The 26,990-nt window shown below is 43.2% G+C and overlaps 2 protein-coding genes across 7 annotated transcripts in view; one reads left to right on the top strand and one right to left on the bottom strand.

Moving 5' to 3' along the window:
- Positions 1–9,483, bottom strand: part of OFD1 (OFD1 centriole and centriolar satellite protein) — a 36,068-nt gene extending 26,585 nt beyond the window's left edge. For 2 of the 6 annotated variants that reach the window (XM_079764483.1, XM_079764488.1), the window contains exons 1-5: positions 9,338–9,483; positions 7,264–7,362; positions 3,583–3,783; positions 1,413–1,481; positions 1,295–1,325 (exon numbers count right to left, since the gene is read on the bottom strand). In XM_079764483.1, coding sequence (XP_079620609.1) covers positions 1,295–1,325; positions 1,413–1,481; positions 3,583–3,783; positions 7,264–7,356 — 394 coding nt within the window. In that variant the 5' untranslated portion in view covers positions 7,357–7,362; positions 9,338–9,483. Of the gene's footprint in view, positions 1–1,294; positions 1,326–1,412; positions 1,482–3,582; positions 3,784–7,263; positions 7,363–7,437; positions 7,577–8,966; positions 8,987–9,007; positions 9,117–9,337 lie in introns of those variants that run through there. The other 4 variants (XM_079764485.1, XM_079764487.1, XM_079764486.1 and 1 more) reach the window with 4 other exon arrangements.
- A 104-nt stretch (positions 9,484–9,587) lies between these two features.
- On the top strand, positions 9,588–22,666 carry TRAPPC2 (trafficking protein particle complex subunit 2). Its single transcript, XM_079765107.1, has 5 exons — positions 9,588–9,677; positions 16,759–16,870; positions 19,522–19,670; positions 20,023–20,104; positions 21,558–22,666. Exons 2-5 carry the CDS (start codon positions 16,778–16,780, stop codon positions 21,654–21,656), a joined length of 423 nt encoding a protein of 140 aa, XP_079621233.1. The 5' UTR covers positions 9,588–9,677; positions 16,759–16,777; the 3' UTR covers positions 21,657–22,666.
- The last annotated feature ends 4,324 nt before the right edge of the window (positions 22,667–26,990 follow it).

Here is a 26,990-nt window from a genome sequence, read left to right as displayed (position 1 = left end):
CCCAAGCATGACACAAAAATCTAGAAGTGATAAAGAGAAATATTTAACAACATAAAAATTAAGAACTTATATGTGGCATGAAATACAGTCAAAAGACAAATGATAGCTGGAAAAAATAGTTACTATATTTTGGAGACAGAGCACTAATTTTCATATATAAAAGAGATCTTACAAATCAGTAAGAAAATTCTTAAAAGGGCATGGACAAAGAATTTAGAGGGAAAATTTTTAATGTCAAAGTCATAAACAAATGCAAGTTAATACTACAACAAAGAGATCCTATTTTCCCAATTAGACTGCTAAGATTAAAACTCTGATCATATGTGAAATGCTGACAAGAGTCGGGAGACTGGCAGGCTCAATCACTCAGGAGGGAAATTTGTCAATATCTGTGTATTCAAAATGAACATGCCCTTTAACCTAGTCTTTTCACCTCTAGGAATTCACACAGCTACACTTCCACAAAGGGTAAACTGTACACAAAGGGTGTACACACTGCACACTGCTTCTAATGGAAAAACCCAAATAAGAAAACAACGAAACCTCCATCAGCAGGTGGTTAACTACGTTTTTTAAAAATAGTCTAAATATGGCTATAGAAAGATATATTGGTGGCCAAAGAAAGCAAGTCAGAAAACAGTTATCTATAATATGACCTCATTTGTGTTTGTTTTCATAACAGACACACAGGTCCCTGTCAGGGGATAGACAACAGTTAGGTGCAAAATATCTTCCTACATGTTTTCTGATGGCCTTAACTTCTTAATTGGAAGTCACCAAGTTTTAAAATCACTTCATTTTAACAGTGGCTATTTTACAGTTAGCCCAAAGTTCTATATAAACTTTGCCACTAGGATTCCTGACATGTCTGCTATTCATAGTTTTTGAGTTTAAGAAATTTTACTAGGATGCTAGATGAAGCTGGGAAGCTCAATTGATGTTTCCTTTCAGCCAGACTAAGCTTTGAACAAAGGAAATTCATTAAAATGCTACTGGAAGTTTGAAAACCCAGTTGAAGTACAAACACTACCTCTATAATTATTCAAAGTGTATCTTATTTGAGTATCTAGGAGCTATTTAAAAAATTGAAGTTTAGAGGAAATGATCTACATTTGTCAAAACAATAGATGGACTCTACTGTTTATTAAAAAGGTCAGTTATTGTCAGCAAAAAAATCCATAATTTAATTCAAATTTGATTCCCTATTCTTCCCTCTAAAAATTGTTTCATACTTTTATAGGAAAAATACATGACAAAGATGGTACTATATCTCTGTAAAGATGAAAGCTCCTACCTTTTTTGTTTTCTTTATCAAATCCTGAGACCTATTAAAAGAAAACATTTCACTTTTATTCAACTATTCAGATATAATTAACAAACCAAAGCAGGTTATAAAAACTAAATAATCCTACCAGTGATTTGTAGAGACTGGATTCAGGCTTGATTTTAATGAGTTGTAATAGATCCTGCATAGTAAATACCTGAAGGAAAAAAATATTAGACAGACATTTTTACATTAATGTTTAAATGATGAATTAAGATGTTTCTGAATATGACTAGAAATCATCTTCAGATTAAATAAAAAAAGATAACTGCTAATATAAAATTGAAGCTGTTTCTTATACTACTAAATAAATTACAATAACATATTGATATAAATATTTTTTCTTGATCATGTAATTAATTTCCAAATATTTCACAATGAAGATATGCCTAACAAATGACAAAAATGATTAGTGCCTTACAGATGATAAACACTCAAACATTTGATGAACCAATGAAGAGAGTCATGAGTGAATGCCAGGGTCTTTAAACTGCAATGAATTTTTAAAAAAATTATTGCTTCAAAATGTAAAGAAACCAAATTTTTACTGTCTTTACAACTATGAATGACTAAAGCATACTGCAAATAGTTTTAAACAAACATTCTGGGTAGCTATTCTTAATATACACTGAGTGACCAGATTATTATGATCTCTGAACACATAATAATCAGGCCACTCAGTGAGAGTGTGAGAGAGAGAGTGAGAGTGAGAGTGAGAGTGAGAGAGAGAGAGAGAGAGAGAGAGAGAGAGAGAGAGAGAAATATTATATATATAAAATGAAAGGCCCGGTGCATGAATTCGTATGCATGGGTGGGGTCCAGCCAACCTGGCCAAGGGGAGGGGTCATGGGCGGTTGGCAGACCTGCCTGCTGGTCAAACGAGGGGACAATTTGCATATTAGTCTTTTATTATACAGGATATACACTGAATGGCTAGATTATTATGTGTTCAGAGATCATAATCTGGCCACTCAGTGTATATTCCCAATACAGTATCACTTACTACATCTATGCTGAGAACATTGACATGACTTATTTTCTATTGGTTTTCCTTTAAAGAAAATATTCTGCATGGCATTTTATAGTAGTAAAAACCTTCAAGCATGTGAGGTAGATTAATTACTGCTCTAATCACTATATAATTGACTATTGCTCATGCAAAAATAAAATTGTGAAATGTAATGACAAACTTAGACACTGATGGACCGAAAAAGAATTCCTAATGTTGATAAGTAAAATTTGGTTGCTTAATGAATAAATACAGCATATGTAAATTTTAAGTTTTTCAAATATTAGAACTATTCATGATTTCTTAAAACTTCTGAATATAAAACTTTTGGTCAATTACAGATAAGATAAAGATAAAACACAGGGACAACACAGAGTGCACCCTAATGTCAACTATGGATTTCAGGTGATAATGATGCCACAATGTAGGCTCATTGTAAAAATGTTGACAATGAGGGAGGCTGTGCATGTATGGGGGGAGAGGGCATAAGGGAACTCTCTCTTTCTGCTCAATTTTGCAGTGAACCTAAACTGCTCTAAAAAGTTAAGTCTACTTAAAAAATATACGGAAAGTTTGCTATATCTGCCTTTAAAATACTAATAAAGTGTGACTAGTATGTTCAATGGTAATGGTGGAGGAATAGTTAAAATAATTAGAAAAGTGATAAAACGTGTTTTAATATTTGAGAACACTACAGATTTTTAAAAAGTTCATCTATTCCACTTCTGTTATATAATCATAAAGAGAAATATCTAGAAACAGAGACTGTGGCATCATAAAGAGCACATTTTAGAGATCTAGATTTACTGCCTTATGTTGCCACCTCAAAATCCTGTGACCTTGAACAAATCACTCACCTCTCCAGACTCTGGTTCCTCATCATCTGGGACACAGGTACACCTGCAGTGTGACTAGCCCAGTGCCAAGCTCACAACAGTCAACATAAATGGCAGTTATGAGTCTGAGTCAACTACATGGAACATAAGATCAATTCTAACTCCGAAACATTTCGTGATTCTACACATCACAATTTAACAAAAGATTAATGAAGATAATCTTTTGTTAAATTGTGAAGATAATCAGGAACTGATATATCAAACTGAGTACTCCTTTGGTGCATTATATAAAGGATGACTGAGAAATGGACCAAGCCAGCCAAGGAGCACTAGGCTACTGTGCAGCACTTTATTATCATCTGGGGTGAAAAGGCTGTTAATAGAAAATTCGGAAACAATGAGGAAAACTTTACCTTTTCTTCTGCCAAGCCACTTTCTGGGAAGAAAACTGAAAGTGAATACTCATAGCCACATCTTTGTAAATGATCTGCCACTAGGGAATTAGAAGCGCCTATTAAAAGGGCGCTCCCTTCCACTGAAATGGATGAGGGCCGCATTTCTCCGCTCAATACAGGGTGCATCAATTCTTGAATGAGCTGCTTTCTCAGTTGTGTCTAGTCCAACGACAAAAAAAGAGAAAAGAGACAAGAGGGAAAATACTTTTAGCAGGACTGTTGCACTGGAGATACACAGATTTGCCACACGATTTAGAAACCTTTTATTTCCACAGTGGTTCTAGATCCATGGACAGAAGTTAGAACTTCTTTGTTGCACACTTTGTCTTACCCTGTAAGACAAGCAGGCCATGGGTTCTGGCCAAAGAAGTCTGCTTTCATCAGTGAAAGCTTTCCAAGTGAACTGGTGGTCAGAACACATGTAGACTCTTTCTTCCCTATGAGCCCATTTCAGCAGCCTTTGGTCAAGACAGCAATCATCAGAGAAAATTCTGCTACTTCCTCAACAGAATTCTGTGGATTGTTGGAGGTTATGAAAACAATATTGGGTGAAACCAGTTTATTGAGCATATTGATAAAAATGAAATTCCCCAAAAGGAAGTAACATATGCAAGAGAGAAATCAGTAAACCTAAAGACGGCTTATTAACAGGCAGTTTCATATATAGTATTTACATCTCAACACATTTTATAAATAAGGAAATGTAGGTTCAAGGTGGGTTAATTTTTTAAAGGTTATAACTAGTGTTATTATTCCTTTGGGTTTTAAGAAAATCTCTAAATTAACTACTGGATATTTTTCTAATCTATTGTGCATATAAGCTGGAAACATAATTGGGCTGAGCTTAAGAGTATGCTGCCTATATCCATGGAGTTCAACACTAAGTAATAGCTAATGTATTCATATTAATAGAGTACAAGCAAGAAACTAATGGAGTTGCTATACCTCTATATATAACTACCAGTATAGAACAAGACTCATACATCAAAAATCCTATAGTACAATAGACATTTACATTGAGCAGAATATGCATGCTCTGCCTCATCTAATGTCATTCAGTAACAGAAATAATAAAACAAGAGAAACTACAGCATTCTCCACCAGTAAAATTTAGAGATGGTTTAATGAGATTTGTAACATGCTAAAGTAGTAGTATATTTAGATCCAGCTTAATTGATAAAAGTGATTCAGGGTGTCCTACAAACAAGTACTGATATAGGATAAAATTTAAATGAGTGACATAAGCAGGTTAAGAGGAAAATAAGAGAAGAATAAAAGGAAATGACATCATAGATGAATTCCCATATTGACAAATACAAAAAGCATGCCATCTAGCACTTGCTAGAAGAAATGGCAAGACTGGCTGGGGGCTTTCCAGCAGCCAATGCAAAGATATATCCATTCATAATTAAACCTTGCAATGTCCCTAAGGTAAAAATAAATACAATTATTGTGGGGGGAGGGGAAGTGGGAGAGAAGAGACTTGGGAATCCTCAGCACATCTCTCTCAGAAATTCACACTGAGTAGACTCAAAATATGAAAAGGCCTTGATAAACTTTACTAGATATCTGTGACTTGGTACTTAATCATAAATACAAATTATTTTCAAACATCCAAATAGAATATGAGTTAGGTCACTAAAAATTTCAGTAAGTGAACTCACCCCAACCACAGTCCTTGAACTGAGAAAATAAAAATTAGCTCAGACTGAGAGAGTAAAACTTTGCCCTGCCATTCATTGATCAAGCTGGAATTCCAGAAACAGCAGCCAGCTGCAAACAGGAAACATTTCTCCCAAGGATATATGGCAGCTATAGAGTGAACAAGGTTAGCATAATCCCGATACCAAAGCCAAAGGAAAGCGAAGAAAGGATTAGTCAATTTTAACTACAGATAGGAAGCCAAACAGGACCAAATCTAATCCAGAAACACAGAAAAAAATCCATATTCAGGAATGCAATAACCATCCCACATTAGAAGGTGTAGTAATGCATTATTATACACTACAACTAATTCCAGGTGGGTTCAAGTGCTAACTATAAAAACTGAAGCCTTTTAAAAAACTTTAAAAAGTGAATATTCATGCTATTAGTAGAGAAAAATTTACTGAGAATAATCAGAAAAAAGTCAATATATTTGACCATATGAAAATATAACATCAATATTTTAGAGCCAAATTAAAAGTATTGCCACAAAAATGACAAAAGAGATTAAGTTTCTATTAAAAGAATTCTTACACAATAAGAAAACACTAACATCCTAAAAAAAATGAGCAAGAGTCAAACTACCAATACATGGAAAACAGAGAAATGGCTAGAAACTATGTGCAACCTCATTAACAATCAAAGGGATAAATACTAAAATGAAGGCTGCTTTTTCAATCTTAGATTGGTTTTTAAAATGTCATGATAATAATATTGGAGTGAGACAAGCATTCTCAAACTGCTGGTGTCACAGACACTATTACAATCTTTCTAGAACAAGAAGCCAAGAGCCTTAAAAAATGCTCATGCCCTTGATTTGATTTTCCAGGATAAAGAGCCATACAAGAACATTAGTAAAGCCACTTAATTAGGCAAAAATGAGAAATGCAATTGAAGGATGTATAGACCTAGGTAAAACCTATTCAACATTTTAAGTGTAAAATATACTTCTGAAATATGTATAGTAATAAAAACACATTTGAACTACTCCTACTCCTTGCTGTTAATTTATATATAAAGTGTATTAATAAATATTTGCTGCCCAAGCTAATTATTAACCAGAGGACTGCTACATAGATTAAACATACATCCAAACATGGGCCTGGTGCCAATGAAAATGAGGATTTCAATGAACGTTTAAGGACACAGGAAAATGCTTACCATATAATATTGAAGAATACACACATACACACACCATTATGCCAATAAGTGGCTGAATCAGAGATGACTTTCCTCCTTGATGTTTGTCTGTATTTTTCACGTGAATCTGAAGTGATGTTGTGATGTGTTTTTTTAAGTTACAAAAACAATAGGGGAGGGAAAAGGAAAAACAAACTCACATTTCCTAAATATCACATTTTCAGTGTAAAATATACTTCAGGAATGTATGTAGTAATGAAAACATGTTTGAGGTAATCCTATCCATTGCCATTAATCCTACTTCTTGCTGTTAATTCATACTAATAAGTATTTGCTGCCCAAATTAAATATTCAGACCTTTCAATGCATTTTTTAAGTTCTCATTCTCCAAACTATTCTATGGTAAGCAGCACACTTAACGTTTTCTATATGGTGTCAATGTTGTTCATTCAAACATGACTATTACGAAACCATTTATTAACTTAGGAACCTACAAACCAGCTTCATAAAACAAGTCTAACCTTACTAAAATGCGTTCATTTTATAAAGCTACTCGCTCCTATCTGAATGTCAGTCAATAAATCTATTTGCACATTCAGACCGGGCAAACGCTAAACCGTTTGAGACGACTGTTCCAGGGGAACGAGTTCTACAAAACGTAAAGACGGCGCTCACCAATACCATCTGCATATCGTCATCTTTTTAAAACCAAGACGGGGGGGGGGTTAAATGTGGACTGCCTGTTACAGCTTACACTTGTGGAAGTTCTGGAACAGATATGCCTAAAGCGGATACCTTGAGGGCGTCCAGGATACCTCGGTCCTTGAAGGTCTGGTACAGCTTTCTGCGTAGTTCGTCTTGACTCAACACGTCATATTTGGGGGGCATGGTGAGCTGGAAGAGAAGATGCCTACAGTTACTGGGCAGGCAGAGGGGACGGGGATTTCTGAGGACAGAACCATGGCTAACCTTTGGGAACGCAAGAAAGCCCGGTGGTGGGGATGGCGCTTGAACGAAAACAATCAGGAAGCGTCGTCCCCTCACGTGAGCACCCAGTTGGCGCTTAAACCGCTTAAACGAAAACAATCAGGAAGCGTTGTCCCCTCACGTGCGCACCCGGTTGGCGCTTAAACCGATTAAAGGAAAACAAACAGGAAGCTTGGCGCTTAAACGAAAACAAACAGGAAGCATTGTCCCCTCACGTGCGCACCCGGTTGGCGCTTAAACGAAAACAAACAGGAAACGTTGTCCCCTCACATGCGCACCCGGTTGGCGCTTAAACCGCTTAAATGAAAACAAACAGGAAGCGTTGTCCCCTCACGTGCGCACCCGGTTGGCGCTTAAATGAAAACAAACAGGAAGCGTCGTCCCCTCACGTGCGCACCCAGTTGGCGCTTTAAAAGAAACTAACACGAAGCTTCCTCCCCTCACGTGCGCACCCGGCTGGCACTTTAAAGAAACAAACACGAAGCTTGAAGCTTCGTCCCCTCACGCGCACCGTCCCCTCACGCGCACCAGTTGGCGCTAGAAGGAAAACAGGAAGCTTCGACTCCTCACGAGCACGCGGTCAGCACTTTAAGAAAAACACCAAGTTTCGTCCCCTCAAGTGCGCACCGATTGGCGCTTAAAGTAAACAAACATGAGGCCTCGTCCCCTCAGCGCACCCGGTTGGCACCAGCTGGGCGCTTGAACGAAACAAACACGAAGCTTCGTCCCCTCACGCGCACCGGGTCGGCGCTTTGAGGAAAGCAAACACCAAGTTTCGTCCCCTCAACTGTGCACCGGTTAGCGCTTAAACAAACAAACACGAGGCCTCATCCCCTCACCACACCAGGTTGGCGCTTGAACGAAAACAGCGTCGTCCCTTCACGTGCGCACCCGGTTGGCGCTTTAAAGAAACAAACACCAAGCTTCGTCCCCTCATGTGCGCACTGATTGGCGCTTAAAGGAAACAAACACCAAGCCTCGTCCCCTCACGCGCACCCGGTCACCGCAAACACCAAGCCTCGTCCCCTCACGCGCACCCGGTCACCGCAAACACCAAGCCTCGTCCCCTCACGCGCACCCGGTCACCGCAAACACCAAGCCTCGTCCCCTCACGCGCACCCGGTCACCGCAAACACCAAGCCTCGTCCCCTCACGCGCACCCGGTCACCGCAAACACCAAGCCTCGTCCCCTCACGCGCACCCGGTCAGCGCAAACACCAAGCCTTGTCCCCTCAGCGCACCCGCTGGGCTCTTTCACGAAACAAACCGAAGCCTCGTCCCCTCAGCGCACCCGCTCAGCGCTTTAACAAAAACAAACACGAAGCTTCCTCCCAAGTGCGCACCGTAGGTGCTTAAAGGAAACCGAAGCCTTTTCCCCTCACGCGCACCCGGTCGGCGCAAACACCAAGCCTCGTCCCCTCACGCGCACCCGGTCACCGCAAACACCAAACCTCGTCCCCTCACGCGCACCCGGTCACCGCAAACACCAAACCTCGTCCCCTCAGGCGCACCTGGTCACCCCAAACACCAATTCTCGTCCCCTCACGCGCACCCGGTCAGCGCAAACACCAAGCCTCGTCCCCTCACGCGCACCCGCTGAGCGCTTTAACCAGAAACAAGATGCTTAATCTCCTCACAGGCCCACCCGGTTCTGCCCCCGGCATCCCTTCCCACCGAGCCAGTCCCTCCCGCCCGCCCCGCCCCGCCTCGCCCCGCCTCAGGGTAGCGACGAGGGGAATCCCTACTTTCAGAGCCCAGCCGTGGCGCGGCGGAATCTCTCAAAGCTCTCCCGCCCACTCCGAACTCAGAACCCTGGCGGATAAACGCACTTCCTCCCCTCGGGTTGCCATGGGTGGGTGGGGGACGCGAGCGCGACTCTCACCGGTGGCCCAAGAGTAGAGACATCGGGCGCGGAGGCTGGGAAACCCGCGGGCCTGGAAGCCGAGGCACCACGTGGGCCCTCCGCGCCGCCCTCAGCCGGTCCCGCCCTCTCCCGGAGACCCGCCAGGTTGAGCGACCTGACTCCTGAGCGTCAGGAGCGTTACTGCGTCTGCGCGAGCCGAGCCCGCGCGCCAACCACCGGACGCCCCGCCCACTTATCGCGAGAGCGTAACCTCCGAGTCTCGCGAGGACTGCCAGGCTTCCTTACTGAAGCTTCGGAGCGCGAGTTGCCGGCGGGAGCTCAGTGGATACTTTCTTACGAAGTCTGCGTCTAGGCGCAGGTAGGGGATAAAGCGAGGATCGGGGGAGGAGGCGGGCGCTTCGGGGGGACATCCGGGGCCCGCGTGGTTTGGGTGTTAGCGCTGTCTCTCCATCTAGTTGTGGCCTGGGGCGCCGGACCCAACCCGGCTAGCCCCCGGCCGCCAGGTCCCATCACAGCCCAGGCGTGGCACCCGGCGAGCTCCGCCAGCTCGGGGCTTTGCTTCTTTTGCCTTTTACTGGGTCACTCGGTAACCCAGGGCTTCGGAACCGCGGCACGATTGCCATTTGGGGCCCGAAAACTCTTGGTAGGGCGTGCCGCCTTGTGCACCGCGGGGTGGTGAGCAGCATCCCTGGCCTCTCTGCCCACTAAATGAGGCTCCTCCGCCCCAGTTCTGACCTTCGTGAATGTCTCAGACATTGCCAGATGTCCTCGGGGAGGCAAAAGTCACTGGTTGAAAATCAGTGAGCTAAATTTTGATTTTGCTTGCTGTGAGAAAGAAAGGTGGACTAAGATGTACTGTAGACTTAAGTGGAGTTTAGAAAAAAAAAAGAGTGGAAGATAGAAGCCTGCAGAGACATCTCTGTGGAAAAACTGTGACTTCATCTAGGCTTTAATGGGTATGATTTGGATGGTGGCAAAAAGAATAACTACTTGGCACTCGCGTAGACAACTGCCCTCCCCCCACCACCACCCGTGACAGTGGATAATTAATCACAGAAATCTTTCCCGCTGACCACATTAAGTCTCAGAATCTCAGCACCAGTTCCTGGCCGTCACTACCAGTGATTAGAACTGGCTCAGGAAAGGAAAACCAGTTGCCAATCCTAGTCAGCTCCCTTTTCCATTAGACAGCCTATCCTCTCTACAGATGAGATTGTGCTTGGACACTGCTCCCCCCCCCCCCAAAAAAAAAAAAAAGTATTTTCCCTTCCTCAGTTTAAACATCCTCAGTTCCTTCAGTAGCTTTTGTCCAGAGCATCCCCTAGCCTAGATCCTCCCTCCTCCCCCCCCCCACCGCACACAGTTCAGTTATTGATTCATTTAAAATGCAATTCCCAGAACTGAGCACTTCCCCAGAGATGATATTATTTGTGAAGAGGACATTGTCTTCTCTTAATGCAGCTTGGTATTGCATTAGCTTTTTGTGACCACTGTTTCAGACTGCTGCCTCTTATTGAGTTTGCAATAAATGCAAATGGGTTCTTGTAGATGCACTCCTCTTAAACTAGGTTTCCTCACCCTGTTGTGCAGTTCATTTTTTCAAGCCCAAGTACAGGACTTTATTTTGCATCCTATTCAATTCTGCTTTGTTCATTTCACACCTAGTTCTCTTAGCTGTGGAGATATTTTTGAATCTTGACGGTTGCCCTTAGCATGTTATCTTTGAATGTGATAAAGTTGGCATCATCTCACAATTAGTGTTCACATGTTGAGCTGGACTAGGTTAAGGCCAACCTCAAAGGTTCCCCGGAGACCCCATGCTGTGTACTGACTGGGAGCACTTTAACATTTAGTCAGCTATGAGTTGTGTCCCTTATTCAACATATAAGGAGTGTTTTCTGGGCCCCGGCACTGTTATAGCTCTGGGGATAGAGCTAAAAACAGTTGTTTATAGGTGTATACCAAACTATTTCCCAAAATGACTTACTGCCTCCTGATTTCCCTTCCAAAACATAAAATTTAAGTTTGGCATGACTTGTTCTCAGTATAACCAGGAGTACATGAATGAATAATAACCTACTCTTTTTGGGTAGGGATCCACATTAAATAATGTATAATAAAAACTCCGAGTATGGTGTCTAACCAAAGGCAGCCATTTAATACATATTTCTACTGGTCTTTTAATTTCTTTGAAAGTACCCAGTTATAGACTAGGACCGTGGTCGGCAAACTGCGGCTCTTTGGCCCTTTGAGGGTGGCTCTTCCACAAAATACCACGGCCCGGGCGAATCTATTTTGAAGAAGTGGCGTTAGAAGAAGTTGAAGTTGAAAAAATTTGGCTCTCAAAAGAAATTTCAATCGTTGTACTGTTGATATTTGGCTCTGTTGACTAATGAGTTTGCTGACCACTGGACTAGGAGATAAGCCTTTTTGTTTTTGAAAATAGGAGTAACACTTACCTATATCTGATGGTATGGCTTTTTCCTGTTCCTATGATTTCTCCAATGTCACTGATCACTAGATATATAATCACATTCGTTAATCCAAGATATGTAGTTTGCTGAGAACTGAATACTTGTATTTATTGAAATGCCTAGATTTTTTTTATTTTTTGATTTTTTTCCATTTTATTTTATTTTATTTTATTTCTTTTTGTTTTTCTTTTTTTAAAAATTTCTTTATTGATTAAGGTGTCACATATTTGTCCTCATCCCCCCATTCCCATCCCACACCCCTCCCCACGGATGCCCCCACCCCCGTTGTCCTTAACCATTGGTTAGGCTCGTATGCATGCACACAAGTCCTTTGGTTGATCTCTCCCCCCCGCCTAGATTTTTTTTAAATTCCCATCTTGAGGTTCATAGCCCGCCTAACCTTATTCTTCCACATTTGCTGTTTGAAAACCATTCTTTTTGAGAAAATTGAAGTTCAGCAGATCTGCATCCTCTGTACTTTGTATGCCAGTTGCTTGAAGCAGTTGACCTTTCTCCCCTGCTTTTTCCTGATTGTAGCCTAAAAAGGCTTTGTTTTTCTTAACACAGTCCACACATTTCAGCTCATGTGGGCTTTTGCCTTTCTGATGCTAGCCTCACAGGTTTCTGGTCCCAGGTCCCATTTCTGTGTTCATTGCTAGCTAGTGCCCTGCTTCTTACATTATGTGCGCGTCCTCTTTGAGTGTACCTAAGGGAAGAAGCGCGTCCTCTGAGCTCCTTGTAGCACCACCTTGATTTCTTTGTCTCTCTCCCCAAAGCGGCTCAGGTCACCCCAGCAACCACAGACTGCTGCTGTCCTCACCACAGGTGCAGTCCTGCCTCCCCTACCTTCAGGCAACAAGCCCCGCCCCTTGTAATGAGGATTGCTTTCTGTGAGGATCTTCAGCAGCTTCTCACAAAGGGGCTGTTAATAGCTTGAACACAGACCCCAGCTATCAGGCCTCTGAGAACTCCCCTTCCTCCCCACCCCACAGGCCTCAGCTGGGCTAGTTAATCCCACCCTGCCCCTCACTCCAGCAGACCCGCTCCCCTATTCTTAGGGTCACTCACACTGTAAACTATAGCCCCCTGCCCTAGCCTCGCAGCTCCATCCTGCAAACATTGAGCACCTATTATATACTAGGCTCGGTGTCTGGGATTCAGGCTGGAAAAAAACGCAGTCCCTGTTCTTTTCCATGCTCTTTCCCCATATTGCCCTAAGTAGCTCCATCTTGACGCACCATTGCCCAGGACCAGTGGTCGGCAAACGGCGGCTCGAGAGCCACATGCGGCTCTTTGGCCCCTTGAGTTTTGAGCAAAGGCCAGCTTAGGAGTACCCTAATTAAGTTAATAACAATGTACCTACCTTATATAGTTTTAAGTTTTAAAAATTTGGCTCTCAAAAGAAATTTCAATCGTTGTACTGTTGATATTCGGCTCTGTTGACTAATGAGTTTGCCGACCACTGCCTCAGGCCAACCTTTCCAACAATGCTTTGCTCCCCAGGTGCCACGGTAAATGAACTCCTCTGTCCCCGCTCTCTTTACAGAATGCACTTTTACCTTTTTGCTGACGCTTCCTTGAATATTTCCTTTTTTCTCATACCTGCAAGGGAGTGGTGTTTTTCCCCAGCTCTGACATGTGTGTTAGTTTCCTACTGCTGCCCTAACAAATCACCACAAATTCAGTGGCTTGAAACAACACAAATGCATTACATTCCAGGTCTTAGCATAGTCCGACGTGGGTCTCGCTGGGCTGCAATCCAGGTATCAGGAGGCCGCGTTTCCTTCTGGAGGCTCTTGGGGAGACTCTGTCCCTTTGTCCTTCCCAGCTTCTGGATGCCTCCCATATGCTGTGACTGGTGACCTCTCCCTCCATCGTTAAAGCCAGGACCTGTAGTCACGTTTCCCCGACTTCCTCTCGTGCCTCCCTCCACTTTTAAAGCCCCTTGTGCTTGCATTGGGCCCACCTGGGCAGTCCAGGATCCTCTCCTATCTTAAGGTCAGCTGATGAGCAACCCTAGTTCCATCTGTAGCCTTAATTCCCCTTTACCTGGTAAATTAACATTCATTCACCGGTTCCCAAAATTAGGATGTGGACATATGTGGGGTGGGGGGGTCGGGAGGGCTATTCTGGCTACCACTCCATGTTCAGAACTGACATGTTTTCATCCCTCTTTCTTCCCTTATTTGTTTTCTTGGTGAATAGCATCGCATCCTGATATTCTGCTTGATCACCTCGGCCAAACATTTGGAGACAGCCTCCGTTCTCCCATTTGATCCATTGCCAAGTTCTGTGTAGCTCCCTCCTCCACTGCCCGAGGCCTAGTCTCCCTGGCAGATGCTCGAAGGGCCCCTATTTCAGGTGATGGGAAAGTTAAGCAGGCACACACAACTTACACAAACACAGCTGTTGCTTTATTTGTATTGTTTGTGTTACATATTGGAGTTTAAGTAATACTTCATGGGTGGAGGGAAGGTGGAAGAGATACTGGAATTTTCAAAAAAAAAAAAAAAGTTTGCAATCATTAGTCTAGAGCAGTGGTCGGCAAACTCATTTGTCAACAGAGCCAAATAACAACAGTACGATTGAAATTTCTTTTGAGAGCCACATTTTTTAAACTTAAACTTCTTTTAACGCCACTTCTTCAAAATAGACTCACCCAGGCCGTGGTATTTTGTGGAAGAGCCACACTCAAGGGGCTACAGTTTGCTGACCACGGGTCTAGAGCTACATTGGTCAAATACAGTAGCCATGAACCACGTGTCACTATTTAATCAATTAAAATTAAATAAAATTTCAAATTCAGTTCTGCAGACACGAACCACATTTCAAATGCTCCTTAGTTGCCCTGACTGGTTTGGCTCAGTGGATAGAGCGTCGGCCTGGGAACTGGGGAGTCCCGGGTTCGATTCCGGTCGAGGGCATGTACCTTGGTTGCGGGCACATCCCTAGTGGGGAGTGTGCAGGAGGCGGCTGATTGATGTTTCTCTCTATCCCTCTCCCTCTCTGTAAAAAAATCAATAAAATATATTTTAAAAATAAAATGCTCCTTAGTCTCCAGTGGCTACTACATGGCACAGCGCAGGTACAGAACATTTCCATTCTCTCAGAAAGTTCCATATATCGGACAGCACAGAGTTCTAGAGAGTGTCTCCCCTTTGCCCACTACCTAGGCATAGCAAGGCCTCTATATTAAATGATTGTAGGTATTCCCTTCCCAAGACTGTGGTTGTATGGTTTCTTTTCCTTCCACCACCCACCGTTCAGTTTTTCCTTGTCATGATTGAATAGAGTCACTTCCCTTCTCCAACTGTTTGTGAGATCAAATTCTTGGCAGCCCAAGTTCTGCCCAGCTGTGTAGTTTGTGATACAACCTTTATGCGGTATTTCCTTCTGTTTCCTTTTTATCCTCACCTGGTACTTAGCACTATGCTTCTCTCCCAGTCATGGATTTCCATATGGGAGGGAAGTATTTAGCGGTGGTTATCTTCCTTTATACATATACTCGTAGCCCTGCGCACGAATCCGTGCGCGAATAGCTTGCTGCCGCTTGCCTCTGGGCCGAGGGGCCCACAGCAGCTCGTAGCTCTCTGCCACGCTTAGCTCACTGCCCCGCTCTCCTGTAGCTCTCCGCCCACTGCCCCGCCCTCCTGTAGCTCTCCGCCCACTGCCCCGCCCTCCTGTAGCTCTCCGCCCACTGCCCCGCCCTCCTGTAGCTCTCCGCCCCCTGCCCCGCCCTCCTGTAGCTCTCCGCCCCCTGCCCCGCCCTCCTGTAGCTCTCCGCCCCCTGCCCCGCCCTCCTGTAGCTCTCCGCCCCCTGCCCCGCCCTCCTGTAGCTCTCCGCCCACTGTCCGCCCTCCTGTAGCTCTCCGCCCACTGCCCCGCCCTCCTGTAGCTCTCCGCCCCCTGCCCCGCCCTCCTGTAGCTCTCCGCCCACTGTCCGCCCTCCTGTAGCTCTCCGCCCACTGTCCGCCCTCCTGTAGCTCTCCGCCCACTGCCCCGCCCTCCTGTAGCTCTCTGCTCACTGCCCCGCCCTCCTGTAGCTCCGCCCACTGCCCCGCCCTCCTGTAGCTCTCCTAGGCTCGAAGCTTGGTGCCCACCCTCCTGCTGTTTGGTCATTACGCATCATGGTGTAACGACCATTTGCATATTACCTCTTTATTGTATAGGATTGTCTTCTGCTGCCGCTTAAATGTGCATTGGGGGAGGTGTCTGCCTTCTTTTCTCTCTCTGCTGCTCAAATGTTTGTGCTGAAGAAAGTAAGCCCTGCCCTTGGCAAACTCCAGCTAGGAAACCTATTCCAGCAAAAATGAATATCATTGCTGACTTGGTTAAACTTTCAAGCTGCCATCCCTCTCCCCCTCACTTTCTCTTGAGAAGTCTGGCCAGTTCTCCTATTTTGCACAGCTTTTGTATCATTCCTGCTTGTCTTGGTTATCCAGTTTTACTGTTTGGGCCGCCTTCTCGTTTCCCCTAAAACAGGGACCATTTTTTTTTCTGTAAAGCACAGGTGATCTCTGTCACAACTGCTCAACTCTGCCATTGTAGGGCAAAAGCAGCCGTTGACTATAGTAAGACAGGTGAGGCCAGATTTAGCCTGCGGGCTGCAGTGTAACAACCCCTGCCCCAAATAATATTTTAAATCCTACTTCCTTCACCATGCCAAGAGAGTCTCCTGTCTGCCCTTTTTTCCAGACATGGCCTCCCAATTCCAGGGTGACATGTGCCAGCTGTAGCCCGATTTCCTTTACAAAAAGCATTGCGTTTGTTAGGAAATGCATTTTGGATTTCTTTGGCTTTTGTTGCATGTTCTGAGTCAATCAGCAGGAGTCCCTGTAAGGCTTGATGCATCCCGGGCTCTGGCACACCTCGGTTGTACTTTCCCCAGGACTGTACACTCCCAGTTAACCATTGTTGGTTGTCAGTATTGAGTACTAAAAATGCGTCTTCTTTTCATTTCATTAGGAGCCATCTATTGGAGCCAATGTCTGGAAGCTTCTACTTCGTGATTGTTGGCCACCATGATAATCCAGTTTTTGAAATGGAGTTTCTGCCACCTGGAAAAGCAGAATCCAAAGTGCGTATGGAACCTTAACAGACCCCATGAGAATTGTCATGCTGTTGTAATGATAATGGTGTAATGTGCTTTTTAGAGCTGGAGATCTGGACAGATGAGAATATGTGGATAGAAGCCAGTCAGGGAAGGTTCGATGAATTGCTTCATCCTTTATCGGCACACACTTAGCGTGTACTGGGCAGATGCTCTGGGCCTCTTTTCCTGGTCTTCAGTCCACTGTGCCACCCAACTAGGAAAAGCTACTCCTTAAGCGCATAGAAACATGGTCCACCCATAGTGCTGCCTTGAAATGCCATGAAAGCCCATTCTGCCCCAAGCAAGTCCCATTTTTCATCAGGATGTACATAGTAGATCCGTTTACACCTGGGAGGGTTAAAAGGGACCCTTACTTGCATGTCTTCCTGCTGCCCAAGACGATGGCGGTTTCCGGTGACCTACCTTATCTACTGGCTGGTGCCCACATGCTCTCCTCCCCAGTGACACACCCAGCTCTCTTATCAAGAATGGTTGTAGAAAAACACACTGGGTTGGCGAACGTCTCCATTCCGAGTGAACAGAGCCATAGAGTCTTGAGATGAGAATAGCTGGGTCCCTTCCATCTTTCTGTACCAGTCCACGTTCCTAATTGCCTACAAGTTGTGCTGTGTCTCCCAACCTCGAGAAATAAGCTTTAATGTTCTTTAAGACAGGAGTTGATTTTTCAAATTAATTGTAATGCATAGTGTCCAGTCTAGTGTAGGATGCTTGTCAACTATTCAGATCTTGCCACTAAAATATGATAGAGATGTAAGTAATTATCCTACCAGGTGTTGTTGCTGCATTATTTTCTCACATCCCTATGAGCACGCTGCTCATTAAAACTTTGGTTTGAGGCATCTCTGTAGCAGTGGTTGCTTTGTGTTACACCGCTACTCACATCTAGTTCCTGTGCACTCGGGGGCCTGGTGGTACACAAAGCAGTGCATATAACAGTACTTTGTCGCAAGATGCTACCACTTACCTTCTGAAAGCATTTCTATAGTTTTCTCCTAATCTCTCAAGATTGATCATCCCTGTAAAGTAATGGAAAAGGCTGCTCTAAGCCAGACACGAAATACATCCCTTTCTCTAAGGATTAAATTACTAGTAGCTACATCATGGCAACGGGAGTGAAGTAAACATGCTTTAGCTGTGCGAGCGATCCCAGGGTAACTGGCAGCCTTCCTCCAGCCCAGTCACAGGAGCAGCCTCCTCAGCAAAGGGTCTGTACAGTTTCCCAGGGCCGCCGTTACAGAGCACCAAACCTGGTGGCTCAGCACAATGGGAATGTTCGGTCTCGGTTCTGGAGGTCAGAAGTCCGAGCTCAAGGGTGGGGAGGGCCGTGCCCCCTCGGCAGGGAAGGTGCTGGGGAAGGATCTGTCCCGGCCTCTCCTAGTTCCTGGTAGTTCCTAGCCTGGTGGCAGCACAAATCCAGTCTCCACATGGCGGTCTCCCTGGGTGTGTCTGTGTCCAGGGGTCCCTTTTTCTATAAATACATCAGTCACATTGGAGCCCACTCTGCTCTAGCATGAACTCATGTTAACTAGTTACATCTGCAACAACCCTCTTTCCAAATAAGGCTGCATTCTAAGGTACCGGGGGTGGAGACTGCAACACAGGAATGGGTGGGGGGTACAATTCAACCCATAACAGAGGTGTTCTTTGAGAATGCATTTTGAAAGGAAGAATTCCACAGGAGTAAGACCATTTCAGGTAGTGAACTCCCCCTCCACATTATGGTGGGACATACCACCTTCTCCAGTTAAGCTCTTTCAGCCCGTGAAAAGGACGCTCCCAGCTCTGACAGGACTGCCTCCTGCTATCACACAGGGGACCGACTGCTCACAAGGGTTAAGCATGGCCTCCTGCCACTCCCGGGTCCCCCTGCCATGTAAACTCCTTACACCTGAAAGAGTCATGCCAACATTTTAGGAGTGCCACCTCCTCGCCTGTCTTCACTGCTCACCAGGTGTCACTGCACAAGTCCCCCTCACCTCACCTTGAGGCCTGTGCCAGTGTCCCCTCTCTGTAGCTCTCCCTCCCCACCACCTTAGCCCCAGCTTACCTATGCTGCTGTCCTTTATCCACAACCTCTTAGGTATTTTTTCCTGGCTTCCTCTAAAAGGATACATGCTTCTTGAAAGGAGGATGTGTTTGTTTTCCAACAGAGTATTTCCCCCACATGCTTCAAAGGTTACAGAAACTGGTAACTTACTTCTTGCAAAATCAAAATCTTTTTAGTTTCTTGAACACATTTTATTAATATTATATTATAATTAATATATTATAATTGGCTATTTCTATTTATTGAGTTTTAGATACCAAATTTAAAAGTAGCCCAGTTGGCATGGCTCAGTGGTTGAGCGTCAACCTATGAACCAGAAAGTCACGGTTTGATTCCCGGTCAGGGCACATGCCCGGTTGCAGCCAATCGATGATTCTCTCTCATCATTGATGTTTCTCTCTCTCCCTTCCTCTCTGAAATCAATAAAAATATATTTTTTTAGAAAAAGAAAAAGAGAGAAAGTGTCCCCCCTCAAGAAGAACTATGTATAGGATTTACAGAGAGCAATGTTGGCTTTCTTGATGCTGTATGGAAATGTTAACCTGGTGCTGCTCACACTGTCATCTAGGACGACCATCGTCATCTGAACCAGTTCATAGCTCACGCTGCCCTTGACCTGGTGGATGAGAATATGTGGCTGTCAAACAACATGTACTTGAAAACTGTGGACAAGTTCAATGAGTGGTTTGTTTCAGCGTTTGTTACTGCAGGTCATATCCTTACCTTCTTAATAAAGATACCTGACTAAAGGTTGGGGTGACAAACTAGAACATGGGACACACAGACGCCAGGATAAGTGGATGGACTTTAAAGTGTCAGGTGAAAATTGCCATTTACGTAGCTACTTTTATTTTTTTCAGGGAAAAAATACATTTTATTTAACATCATTTAAAACCAAGTCTTGTATATAAAACTAAGGTTTATCTGAACCCTATCAAGGGTGGTTTTACTTTATTTTTTAACTTTAAAAGATTATGTTCTCTTTAAGGTAAAAACTAACCTAACTTTTAACTGATTGCTTTACATTTTACATTTCTAAGAAAGATTACACCTTAATTATTTCACATATGAGATTTATTATGCTTCATGATGTAAGACAAGAAGATGGAATAAAGAACTTCTTTACTGATGTCTATGAACTATACATAAAGGTATGTATGTTCTATAACTCCTTAAATCTGATAAACGGGATTCAAACCCTGGCAGGGAACTGGCCTGGTAATAGTTTTCATCTCAGAGCAGCTCTCCCTCAGTCAGACCCTCCCTCGCAGCTCCCTCATCAGGCAAGTCTTCACCAGGTTAACAACTATTTAGGAAAAGAACTCATGGTTATTTTGTTGTTGTTAATCCTAACGCAAAGATATTTTTCCCATTGATTTTCTTTTTTAGAGAGAGTGGAAGGGAGGGGAGAGACAGAGACACATCAATTGGTTGCTTCCCACACACGCCCCAACCGGGGCTGGGAATGGAGCCTGCAATCCAGTCACATGCCCTTGACCGGAATCGAACCCATGCTCCTTCAGTCCATAGGCTGATGCTCTAACCAATGAGAAACACTGGCCAGGGCTTGTGGTTATTTTAAAATCTACTTCATTCTCCCCCTTTTGGTGCATATAGTTGATTTTATTAGGGAACCCTAAAGAGAGGGAAGGAAGTATTCTCCATAAGAGAAATTGCTTTATAATTTCAATCTAAAATGCTTTCCATCTACTTTAGAAATAAGTTACAGTGCAATGAATACCGATCATAAGCCAGCAGGAAGTGATTCATATATTATCAAATAGTCACCCAGGGAGATTGGTGCCACCCGCATTTCCTGATACTTAATTGAAAAAAATAAAGTAATAGGACCTCAGTAAACTGCAGTACTGACAACAGTATTTCTTAATAATTTAAATGTTCTTTATTTGAACAGATTTTTGCATATTGCCACAGCTAACAATATGCCTAGTCAGCACTAGCAAGTAAGAATATGTAGTCCTTTTGTAAAGGTAGACAAAGTGATTAAGGTGTAAAAATTGCTCACTCCTTTCCTCATTAGTGATTCCATTTGTCATTAATAATTTTCTCTGACATGTTATGATACATTCGTTGCATTATCTGAGAAACTGGTCACTTAGCCTTGTGTTAAAGGAGAGTATTAAAATCTGATTATTAAAAAATTACCACACAAGAATAATTTTTAGTCACTGTGGTATAACTTTTTCTTAACTTAGAGACCCATGATATGGCACATTTTTCATTTGTATTTTATGTAAGTCTTACAGATTAATTCATATGTTCACAATGAAAGTAAGGAGATTAGTAATTCACACACAGGGTGACTCCTGAGTTAATGTTGCTTACATAGGCAACACTTATCATACCACCATCAGTTTCACCACAAGTACTGCTCAAAACTAAAACACCAAGAAATTTCCTTAAGGGGAAGTTACTATTTAACCATAGAACATTTTTATGGAAACTTAAAAAAGTGATCTTCTGACTTTCGTTTTAAATGTCTTTAATGATTTCTTTTAATTTAAAACTCAAAATAATTTAGAGACGCATGATTTGTCAGCCTTTTTACTCTGACAAACTCACTAATACTTTCTTCTTTCCTAGTTTGCAATGAATCCATTTTATGAACCAAATTCTCCTATTCGATCCAGCGCATTTGACAGGAAAGTTCAGTTTCTTGGGAAGAAACACCTCTTAAGCTAAAGACAGAAAAATTTGGAAATAAACAGTGTCGCTACAATGGAATATACTCAGGAATGTGTACATTGTAAGTTACTTGATTAAATAGCCCGGGAAAGTTTTACTTGTATCAATTTATCTAAACCTAGTAAAATTCCTTATAGTTAAAAATAGTACATATAGCTTCTTAGAATTATCAATAGATTAATATTTGCTTCTGAACAGTTATTTATAAGGATTTCTTTATCAATATCCTTGAAATATCTTTGAAAATTTGAGAATAGGCTTTTGACTTTCCTCATTCATATAGCTTGATCTTGATGTAACAATCCAGAACCAAATGTCATTGTCAAGATTTGGTAGTCAGATTTAAAACTAAAGCATCTGCAGTGAGGAATAAAGTTGGTAGGACATACTGGGCTTACCCATACATCTAGAGATGATAGAAAAATGTACAGGCACTGTGCATAGCCCGACGCAAGAAGCTGAAGTAAACAGCGTTTGCAGTGCCCAGTGCCACGTACCTGCCCCTGTCCGAGACGGGACGGTGATCCTGCTGTCATTCTGAAATCCGGGATCCATGTCTGTAAAATGGGAGACTGGGCCCAAAGTGCCAGGATGTGTTCTTTTATTTCCTTTCCCTTAGACAGTATGCTAAAGATTTAACGAACCTGTTGATACCTGTTAGTAAAAAGCTGGAAGACGATTTTAGAGTTGTAAACACAGAAAAGCTTGTATTACATTAGCATTTGCACTCCTAGCCTTTTAGGCTGTGCACCGGAGGGGGCAGGAGGGGGCTTTTTTACTGTAAGGAGTGTGGGACCTTACTGTAAACGAGTAGATGTCAATCAGAAAGCAAGTAATATAAAGACATATTTTCCATGCTACTTGTGAGCACTTGAAGACTTTTGTTCCATTCTGAATAACTTGAGCAAGTAATTCTAAGTGTGATCTTGTATCTTTGTGTGAAGTTGCTACTATGATTTTTTTTACCCTATTTATTTGATTTACTAAATAAAGATGTTTGTCCAAGATTGTGGGAATTTAATACCGAATTTTTTAAGTGCTGCTCACCCTGCCACCAATACCATTTTAGTTTTATTTCGAAAGTCTGCAGACTAATATATATATATTAACCCATTTTACAGAACCTGGATCGTCTCAAGTTAGGTGCCAGAGCTTTGGGAGCAGAAAAAGATATTCAGCTAGAAATCTAGGAGTCATTTCAGCCATGCTCATCGGAGAGACCCAAACACGTATTGTTTTATGTAGTTTGCCCTGCCCTCAATGACCATGTAGCACAGAGGGCTGCGACGCAAGCGGCCAGGAGCAGCAGCAGGGAGTTCTAGGGTAGAGATCGATGGGTCCTGGCTGGGCCACACAGCAGTGCCCTGAAAACAGCAACCCTTTTCTCTGGGCTCGTGAGGGAGAGATGGGAACAGGTAACAAGAGCCCTGTGTGAGTACCGTATTTTCTGGCGTATAAGACGACTTTTTAACCCAGGAAAATCTTCTATATGCCCAGTCGTCTTATACGCCGGAAAATACGGTACATTACTGTAATTAAGTACCAAATTTCATGTATGCCTGCATCTTTGAAGGAGCTCCAAGGCAAGTCCAGTGATGAGCAGAGGAGCTGGTGGGTGGGCTGCACAGGGACAGCATGCTGGGCACGAAGGTGTGGGGAAAAAGCAGGACTGGGCATGGGGATTGGACAGCTGATGGGACAGAACCGGGACTGGCGAGTTGGTAAAGCATAGATCTGGTAGTAGGTGATGTTACTGAAGGTTCTGGAATACAAGAGCTGTGGAGGGACATCAGTAGCACCCTGGGCATTTGCCGGGGCTCATGCTTTCCCACAGGCTTCAGGCTCCACTGAGCACAGGTATTAAATTTGTAATCATTAGCACTGCCAAAGAGATCCAAATTAAATGCACCAACCTGGTTTTGTCCTTTGTTTCCTAGAAGGCTGCACTGTTGCCCCACTGTCCACGAATGCAGAGACCACCGATCTGTGCTCTGCCCGATAGACCCATGTTCTTTTTCTTCACTCACAACAGTACCTCACCGTTGACAGGCCACAGTGGTGACTTCTCAGAACCCACAGGTCCATTTTTCTACTTAACACGGCACTGCCCCACAAGCCACTGGTATTGTGTGAGAACTGGCGTCAGTGTCATAGGACAGTGAAAGCTTACACAAGATTTTATAGAAACGTAAAGCAAGGTTTTCTGTAAGACATGTTTTAACTTCAACTAGGGAATTTTTCACCAGAGGTGACAATACTGGAAGTAGCCCATTGATGAAGTACCTTTCCATCTTCCACACAGCTTCCTGAAATTGTTCTCGTTGGCCAAAAGTACATGTGTCCGTTCTCTGAGGTCAGCAGTTGGTCTTTAACACTGAACTTGGTCTATACATTCACACACACTCTCTCAGATGGCCCAAACGCTGAGTGGCAAACACAGCGCTGTAACAGGCCCCTCCTCCCCAAACCACAGTTCTGCTTGCTTTGGGGGCTCCGAAGCTGTTGCCATAATTTCTGCACCACCTGCTTTGATCCCCAACTCTTGTTTTTCCCATACTTTTCATCTTTGTATAGGTAAGACCAGCCCATTAAAGCATCTTTTTTTCTTCAAAAGAATCAGATTTTCAGCTACCCTTTGCTGCTGGTTCAAGAGCTTTTCCATCAGTTAGTTGTAGTTTCATTGAAGGACAAAGCTATGTAGTCAGGTTTTGTTCTTAATCACATTTCAGTACCATGTTTGGTATATTAGCCCTTGTTCCCCAGATTCCCTTTAAATCGTGGTGTGAAGGATTACTCTCCTGTCAGCCTGTCTACACATATGAAGACCTATTCCTTTGATCATTTTAGCTGCTCAACACTAGACCTCTAGAATGCCAACTAATCTAATCCTTAAATATTTATCTGAAAATACAGTATTTGAAAAGATGCTTAAAAGCTTAAAAATACACTAAGGCCATGGTCGGCAAGTTGCGGCTCGCGAGCCACATGCAGCTCTTTGGCCCCTCGAGTGTGGCTCTTCCACAAAATACCACGGCCTGGGTGAGTATTTTGAAGAAGTGGTGTTAGAAGAAGTTTAAAAAAATTTGGCTCTCAAAAGAAAATTTCAGTCGTACTGTTGATATTTGGCTCTGTTGACTAATGAGTTTGCCGACCACTGCACTAAGGTATTAGTTAAATTTATACAAGTACCAAAATTACACATTTTGTAAATACCTATACACGTTATGGGCCAAATTGTCCCCCTACCCCCCAAATTCATGTTGAAGTCCTAGGCCCCATGCACACCCTCAGAATGTGGCTGTATTTGGAGATGGGGCCTTCAAAGAGGTGATTTAAGTTAAAATGAGCCTGTTTGGGTGGGCCTAATCCAATCTGGTATCCTTATAAGAGGAAATTTGGATATAGATGGGAGGGGTGGTGGGAATAAGTAACAAGAGCCCTGGGGAAGGGAAAGGTCATTGGCAAGCCATGGGGAGAGTCCTCAGGAGAAACTAAACCTACCCACACCCTGACCTGGGACTTATAGCCTCCAGCATTGAGAAAAGAAATTCCCATTGCCGAAGCCACACAATCTGCATTTTATTATGACAGCCTAGCAAACTAATCTATCTATATATATATATATATATATATATATATATATAAAAGCCTAAGCGACCATTACAACCAGTCACTATGACACGCACTGACCACCAGGGGACAGACACTCAACACAGGAGCTGCCCCCTGGTGGTCAGTGTGCTCCAACAGCCAACCTGTGGCCAGCCAGGCATCCCTGATGGGCCCCCATCACTGGGCCTAGGGACCCCACCTGTGCACGAATTCATGCACTGGGCCTCTAGTACAATATACTTTCCTTATGTACTAAATATCTAGATCAGGAGTAGGGTACTCTGGCCCATGGGCTGTAGCGAAACCATTTGGTCTGGCCCTACCAAGGCATTAAGGATGAGTTAATGAAATGTTTGACCAAATATAGCAGGCTAATTTTTAAGTTGATAATTGTGTATGGCCCACGAATGATGTTATAAATACTTAAATGGCCCTTGACAGAAAAAAGGTTCCCCATCCCTGATCTAGATGGACACCCAAAAACACATATGGCTGCCACCAGGGACAGGAACTAGGTGGCAAAGGTAAAGATATGTCCCTTGTCCCTAGGATTTGAACCATGTGATTCCTAGAATGCTTCACTGTTGCCCCCACTTTTCATGTATGCAGAGAAATTGACCAAGGTAAGGGAAACTAGCACTTTCATGCTCCATATCTTTCAGAAGAGAAGGGTTTGAATAGTTGTTAGATATCCATACAGCAAATAAATGAGAGGGGTCTACTATAATGTAAATATGTCCAGACATATTAAGAGAGAAAGGGCAAGTCACAAAACAATGGGTACACTTTTAAGAAACAAAAAACAAAAGCCCAGCTGGTGTGGCTCAGTGGTTGAGCATCAACCTATGAACCAGAAGGTCATGGTTTGATTCCTGGTCAGGGCACATGCCCGGGTTGCAAGGTTGATCCCCAGTGTGGGGTGTGCAGGAGGCAGCTGATCCATGATTCTCTCTCATCATTGATGTTTCTATCTCTCTTTTCCTCTCTGAAATCAATAAAAAATTTGTTTTTTGGATGGAGGATTTGTGTGGTTTTTTTCCGGGGGGAGTGATTACAAATAATAAAAACTAGAGCTTTCTCCAACCTGAGAATATGAAGAGATTTAATTTCCCCAAATTAAAAATGTTAAACATTTTCCTTACAGCCAAATTGTTATGTTAGGAAATAAGACTTTCAAAAGCTCAGCTTACTGTAATGATACTCTTTTTCAGTGGTTTCCAATGAGTGGAGCCATGGAAAGAAATATATCTATTTAGTTTCTCAAAATGTACCCCTGCCCCAAGTATGTCCTTTGATAACTCACTGCTCCACAGCCAGGGTCCCGTCTTCACTGACACAGGGTCTAGGCATTGGTTTGTCTCTGGAGGATGGAATCGGCATGAAGGTGCAGCATATGAGCTTTACCCACGAAAGATCACAATTTGTTTTATCAGTAAGTCTGGTCATTGCAGCAAGATGAGAAATCTGAGAGCAAATCACTAGACAATGTTCAGTGAAGGAGAAGGCACTAAATAAATACACGACCAAATAAAGATGTCTTCTCTTACCCTCATACAAAGTACAATCCTTCACATTTCTTCTAAGAATAATGATCAAGTTGGCTTCTGGGGTTGAGGGGGTAGCGAACGTGTGGCACACAAATGACGAGCGATTACTGGGGAGATCAAGAGATCAATTCCATTATGTAGAAGGAAAATGTGAACACTTCAATAATTTTAA

Source organism: Cnephaeus nilssonii, assembly GCF_951640355.1.
Source record: "Cnephaeus nilssonii genome assembly, chromosome: X".
NCBI lineage: Eukaryota > Metazoa > Chordata > Mammalia > Chiroptera > Vespertilionidae > Cnephaeus > Cnephaeus nilssonii.
The sequence above is the reverse complement of the archived record's forward strand: the minus strand, read 5'-3'. Positions and strand labels throughout refer to the sequence as shown.

Bases quoted from the DNA above. Each gene is read 5' to 3' on its own strand.
- TRAPPC2 (XM_079765107.1), top strand. From the start codon at position 16,778: ATGTCTGGAAGCTTCTACTTCGTGATTGTTGGCCACCATGATAATCCA. The intron at 19,671-20,022 runs CCTTACCTTCTT...TATTTCACATAT, and splicing joins TTTGTTACTGCAGGTCATAT to GAGATTTATTATGCTTCATG. The intron at 20,105-21,557 runs GTATGTATGTTC...CTTCTTTCCTAG, and splicing joins TCTATGAACTATACATAAAG to TTTGCAATGAATCCATTTTA.